This window comes from Paroedura picta, chromosome 1, assembly GCF_049243985.1.
Source record: "Paroedura picta isolate Pp20150507F chromosome 1, Ppicta_v3.0, whole genome shotgun sequence".
NCBI lineage: Eukaryota > Metazoa > Chordata > Lepidosauria > Squamata > Gekkonidae > Paroedura > Paroedura picta.
In genome coordinates, this window is record NC_135369.1 from 94585053 (window position 1) to 94591755 (window position 6703).

General features: G+C 39.8%; 1 protein-coding gene across 1 annotated transcript; it reads right to left on the reverse strand.

The window, feature by feature from the left end:
• Window positions 1-799: 799 nt before the first annotated feature.
• MRPL18 (mitochondrial ribosomal protein L18) lies at window positions 800-6526 on the reverse strand. Its single transcript, XM_077348434.1, has 4 exons — window positions 5744-6526; window positions 4574-4760; window positions 2016-2250; window positions 800-956 (listed from the first exon to the last, which is right to left on the reverse strand). The coding sequence occupies exons 1-4, from the start codon at window positions 5808-5810 to the stop codon at window positions 885-887; spliced, it is 561 nt and encodes a 186-aa protein (XP_077204549.1). The 5' UTR covers window positions 5811-6526; the 3' UTR covers window positions 800-884.
• Window positions 6527-6703: the final 177 nt, after the last annotated feature.

A 6703-nucleotide genomic window follows, 5' to 3' on the forward strand; every position in this document is an offset into this window, starting at 1 on the left:
GACTTAATTTTCCCTTTAATCTCCTATATTTTCAAGGCCAGAATCCAGAACAGCAGCAAGTGAAAATGACCCAAACGAACAGGGCAGACTTTAATTCCTACAGCGAACACTAAGACATATTGCAACACAAGCAGTTTTGATGACCTTGTGGGCAGAAGACTGTACACAAATATAGCCATTTTGCCCTGTATTCCTCTTGCAAAATGTAACATAGTTCTGGATAGCACTTTGCAAATATAGTAGCAACAAAGAACTTTTCCCTCCCTGGTTGCTAAATCATTGCTCTTTTTAAAGAGATCTACTATATAATACAACTGGTAAGCTATGGTGTGAAGTAAACCAGTGGTCCCCAACCTTACTGGGGACTGGTCAATGCTTGACAATTTTACTGAGGCCGGGGGGGGGGGAGTCTTTTGCTGAGGGACGCCGCCGTCTGAGCCCCTGGTCCAGCAGCTGGGGAGGAGGATGACGACGAGCTGCAGCCCAGTACCGACTGATCCACGGACCAGTCTCCGGACCAGGGGTTGGGGACCACTGAAGTAAATAACTACCTGCAGTTTTGTTCCTTTACATTCATCTGTTTGGTACACCAGGGAATCTGGGGCAAGGAAAGGGCAAGCAATGATAATGGGCCACTACTGCACCGATGATCAAAGATCGAGACTATTGCCTGAGAAGATACTGAGGTCAGCAGGAATATCCACGACGTTGTTCTGAAATCCAGCTAAGCCCATGAGACTTCAGGTTGTAGGCCAAACTGGAGAAAATGTCTCTAATAAAAAAAAAACTGTCATCAACATCAATTTGTCTATTAGAATTTTATTTCATATGACAGGCTTCAATAGTCTCTTCCTCAGCATATTCTCACAAGTTTTACACTTATATTATTCATAAATTCTTCGCAGCTCTTTCAGTTCAACACCACCTTCACTCACTGCATTATGGAAGCCCTGGATCTGAAGAAAAAGAGAAAGGAATGAAGTCATTGATACCAACATTAGCATCATATAGAATATTTCAAATGCTTCCTATTTATTGTCCCAATCCATTGAGAGATCTTTCCCAGCCCATAATGCACCACTCATGGTAAGAGTATGCTGGTGCTGCATTACTACACAAACATCACTTTATGAGAAATTCAAGTAGATAGTCGTGTTGGTCTGAAGTAGCGCCACAAAATTTGAATCCAATGGCACCCTTAAGACAAGGTGACCAGATTGTCCCACTTTTGGAGGGACATCTGGGGGCACCTGGCATATTGTACTTAATATAAATATATATAAATGTACTTAATATAAATATATATATATATATATATATATATATATATATATATATATATATATATATATATATATATATATATATATATATATATATATATATATATATATATATATATATATATATAAAATATATATATATAAATAAATATAAATAAATATAAATAAATATAAATAAATATATATATAAATAAATAAATAAATAAATAAATAAATATATATATATATATATATATATATATATATATATATATATATATATATATATATATATATATATATATATATATATATATATATATATATATATATATATTACAATACTATTTTGTGTTCTAGGCATTCTATGAAAATTTTTGTTGCTCCATATAGCCCACATTTTTAATCAAGAACCCCCCCGGTCAATGGTGTCCCGCTTTACCAATGTTAAGACCAGTAAAGATTTATTCAAGGCATGAGCTTGAATGTCTGAGGAAGTGTGCATGTACCCGAAAGCTCACGCCTTGAATAAATCTTTGTTGGTCTTAAAGGTGCTATCACTTTATGAGACAATTCACTGTGCAGGACTGTATGTTGTTAGTTGAAGCATTTAACGCTGTAGTCCTACTGCTGCTAAGCCCTTGCAAACAGTTATCCAGCCAGATCTGTGATAAGAGTTTGATTCACGGGGGGGGGGGGGGCGGCATTCTAGACTATTTACTTTGCTCCCCAGCCCCCCAATAATTAACTTGCCGACTCAGAATGTTTTTCGTATGGAATTATAACTTGGCAGTCCACAAAGTTGATTCCTGCTTCAAGGCAACGTTGAGCTAGCACACGGCCAACATTTATACATGCTGTCACGCCTGTCGTATGATGAAGGTGCTGCTTGATGGCCCACTCTCGGGTGGAAGCAGAGACGACAATTTGGCCACTGCAATGTTCAATGTAGCCCTCCACGTGGTTATGTGTTTGTTTAAGTCTCAACCTAGATTCCAAAGCAAGAAAATATCATGATTTTATTTCACTAATTAGTGTTGGTTGTTAATCTTAACAAGGCATATTTACATATTTACATGAGCACATCTGTTCTGCATGAATGCAGCAGCAAAATAAATATGCACATTAAAAAAGATAGAAAGCTTTGTTAGATTGTGCAGCCTCGTACTTCCACAATGAAAGAAAGCATTCAGCATTGACACCTTCCCTCTTAGTGCTCAGATATATGATTTTACAAGCTCTCATTTTATACAGAGGCAAAGCAGTATAATGAATGTGTTCTTGGTTGGGATGATTGAGGTTCATACTCCTGGTTAGACATGAAGCTCAGTGGGTAGGTTTGCCAACCTCCACATAGTGGCTGGAGATCTCTTGGGATTAGAACTGATCTCCAGACAAGTGATCTCCTGGAGAAAATGGCTGCTTTGGAGTACGGACTCCAAAGTATGGACTATGACGTTATACCCTGTTGAGGTCCCTCCCTTCCCTATCTCAAACCCAAAACTGGTAAACCTATTATCAGGTTATCTTAGGAGAATTATAATCTCGGAGTCTAACCCATGTGCACAGTCCTGAGCTCTTGGAGGAAGTGGTGATTAATAAGTGCAATAACTAATTAATTAACTAACTAAATAGTTCTTCCTGCAGAATCAGCTACTTTACGGGGCTCTTTTAGGCAGTCCAGTTTAAAGGGACTTCCAAAATGATCCCAGCTGAGTCACCTCAGATGTTTTTTTGAGACTTTGTCACTGTTCTCCCCTCCCCCCCTGTATTTTTTGCTTTGGACCGGGAATGATTTTTTAAATGTCCCAGATCTGATTTCTTTACTGGGATTGGAATGTGTTTTTTTACCAGGTTTCCTGAATTTTTTTCATGTCCAACAGATTCAAACTGAAAACATACAAAGAGAAAATATTGAACACCCTTACCCAGGATGGGACCAAATGTTAACTGAGCTACAATTCCCAGTCGGGATACCTTTCTGGGAAGTAACAGCACCAACTAAAATATCAACCCCCAAATGTTAAGAGAAGAGACAAATTGATTCTCAAGTGTTTGTCCAATATGCCTTCTGGGTATAAAACAGGGGTCATGGGAAGTGGGAGGGGGGAGGTAGCATAAATTTCCTGCACTATGCAAAGATCTGGACTAGGTGGCCCTTGGAGATCCTTCCAGATCTATGTCTATCATACAGACTTCTAGAGGAAGAATCATGTATATTACTGAGGAAGACATTTCCTAAGGAAAGATGCAGTAATGTTCTCGGGGGGTGGATGTGATTAATATGGTAGGTCTATCTATATGGCCTATAATCCATAATCTTGACAGAGAAGACTCTCACACTTTTAGGAATGAAAGCTGATTCAAGGTTTCCTAAAATCCCAAAGGATGGACATAAAGGACTAAGAACATTTAATGCCCTAAGCAGTGGTACATACATTCCTTTGTGTATACAAGTCACAGTTGAAAGTGGAGACACAGATTTCTTCCATTCTATGAAACACAAAATGAACTGCAGAACTATAGGCATGATCAGGCACCCATAGGCCACTCTTCAATTATGGAAACAAACAGATTCTCATATACCAAATGGGAATTAAGTTCTAAAATAGTACAAACAAACAAGATCAACCATGGAAGGGCTTGTTGATTGCACAGGTAACCTCTCTAACATAAAAGAGTGAAGTATTGACATCTGCCTGAAATCAGTGAATCTGTTATGGGCCTCTTATAGGAAACCAGTGTACCAGGATACCTGCTCAATGCACTGCTGCCATGCTAAGGATGCTGTGCTATGACAGGTTCTTTGATCTAAACAGAGGCACTTCTGCATCTTTCTTCAAGGGATGAAACAACTCACTCCTGACAGAAGCAAGAGCACTGCATGTGAGGACTTATGTGAGAGCTAGCAGTGGGATGGCCAAAGGTGGTGCAGAACAGCAGTCACTTGCACGCAGCAAAGTAACCATGGAAGAGCCTACAAGAGAGGACACTAATATCTTTATTGTCAGGAGAAGAACATGTTAATTATAAGATGCTCGATGTGAATGGTGAAAACCAAAGGAAGCCAACAAAGATTTATGGATACGTACAACACAAAAACAACAAAAGGGAAATAACTGAAGCAAAATAAGAATATCAAGATTAAGTACAAGCTTGAAAACAAGAGGTTTTTTTTTTTTTTACATGACTGTGCCCTGTATATTAGGAGCCAAAAGCAGTTTTATGCTTTAGGACAAGGGCTTTTTAAAAACATGATAAAGTCACAAGATTTTTGTAAACCTCTGCTATCCTTAAGAAAAACATCCTACCTATGCCAATACTCTTGTGTTGGCCATGTTGTTTTCCAGCCTCGCTCTTTCCTTGCTAGAGCCAACTGCTCCAAGTTACGAGGATTCCTGTTAGTAAAATTAGGAGCAACAATCTCATTTTCTGTTGTATCCAGCTCATTCTCAAAAGAAGATGTGGAACTGAAAATTGCAGAATTGAATCGAATACCTGTAGTGGAATACAAGGAAAATGGCTTTGTTTAAGATGTGTCAAAAATAACTCTTTCCGTATGCAAAGTAAAACATAACAAAATATAATACTGTTCAAGTATACAGCTTAAAGTCAAAATGAATGCAAAAGTAAAATAATCTACAGTCTATTGCTGAATCAGGGGATGAGAGTTTTCCACAGGAATCCTGCCAGCAAATTTAATATGAGGATTCATCACGTTCATTCCATTGAACTTAAGTGGAATGCATATGAATGATGTTTTAAGATGGCCTGTTAATCTTGACATATATATACTCTTAATGTCATTATTCTCTTGGATGAGATGTTTGCAATGTGTCTCCATTTACCACACACAAAAAGTAGGTAACCCATATGTCCATAGCAAAATACAAATACAAAAGCAATTTAATACTGTTCATTAAGACCACATTTGGTAAATCAGTTTTTGTGTCCTGCAGTGGTTAGAGTGTGGGAGCAGAACTAGAGACCCAGGTTTAAATCCCTGCTTTTCAGGCAACTATGTGACAATGTCAGACATTGTGTTTGTCTAATTTATCCCTAGGGTTGTTGTAAAAGTAAAATGTAGGCAGATAGAACTATGGACAGCAGATTATTTATTTACATCTGTGAGGTGAAAGATATAGTACTTCTGGGTGGGTCTGCAGTACAACCCTATGCATGCTTATGCAGAAGCAAGCTCCTCTGAATTCAATGCAATTTACTTCCAAACGTGCACAGAACCGCAGCCTAACAGGAAAACAAGTTTTATAAGTAGGTATGTAAAGATGGGCCCAGGTCACCATAACAATAAGTATAAATCTATTCACCAGCCTAACCATTCACTGGCCATCCATTCCAGTAGTTTTGGCCAGTTATAAAACGTACAGCATCCCACTTTCTTGCACTGGACTAATTCTCCCAGCATATATCATCCAGTTCGTGCGTTTTTGAAGCCAACCCACACTATCAGGGCTCTGTACCTTGACTAACTCCCAGGAATCTCTTGGCTGCAGTCCCCAGCTGCAAAGTCCATATTCTCAGTGCCATCCTGCCAAGACGGTATTCTCCCACCACCAAGGCGGTAGTCCACAAGAGCCGCACCTCAACTACGAGACGCTATGCGGAGCCATCTGTACTCAGAAGACAAAGTTCTCCGAGGTATCCAATACTTAAATCACTATGCTAACCACGAAGGAAACAGAATTCGAGCCCTGTACAAAAATGGCGCCCACGGTATACATATCCCTATGTGGGATATGTATGATCTGATTGGTCACTTCACGCAACTCAGCTCAATGTCGTCTTAGGAAGTTCCTAGTCAGCCAATCGCGACTCCAGACCGATGGGAGGCTCGCGAGATTTCAGTCATATCCGGCGCAGGCCTTTATTGTCACAAATCAACATTTTCCTCGTGTAGTCACGGATATCCTCCATTAAAAGTAATATTCCCTTATTTAGGACGCAGTTCACGATGACCTTATACTTTAAAAAGCTCAGACGCCGCTTCTTTTCCAGAAGCGGCAAGGTGGTGGGTGAGTCGTTCAAATGTCACCCAATAGTCACTAAGGCGAGAAAAGATAAAGTGGGTTCCTCCTTAAAACACTGGAGGGCGGAGCAGAAAAGCCGCTGAGGAGAGTCAACCGTCCCTCTAACGAGTTCTAGCGTCTTCCGGCCTTCCTCCGAAGGAACCCCGCCTCCTCTCAGGCATTTTCTAGAATCGCCTAGATTGAACACACCCAACTCACGCTCAGTGTATGACCAATCTCGCCTGTTGCTATGCTACGGGGCGGAATTCTCATTGGTTCAACGCACGACCAATCGGCAATAAAAATGGAACCAGCTGAATTGTGTCGCGTCTCCGAATTGGTTATTTAACTTCTACATCACAACGACTTTGCGCTTCTTTCTTCAACTATTCCCGCTCCTCCTTGTCACTCTTC

What these genes read in the sequence shown, in the direction of transcription:
- MRPL18 (XM_077348434.1), bottom strand. Translation starts at nt 5,810, where the DNA reads ATGGCACTGAGAATATGGACTTTGCAGCTGGGGACTGCAGCCAAGAGA. An exon ending in ATTCCTGGGAGTTAGTCAAG is followed by an intron (nt 4,761 to 5,743) that starts GTACAGAGCCCT and finishes ATTCCACTACAG; the next exon opens with GTATTCGATTCAATTCTGCA. An exon ending in ACACAAGAGTATTGGCATAG is followed by an intron (nt 2,251 to 4,573) that starts GTAGGATGTTTT and finishes TTTGGAATCTAG; the next exon opens with GTTGAGACTTAAACAAACAC.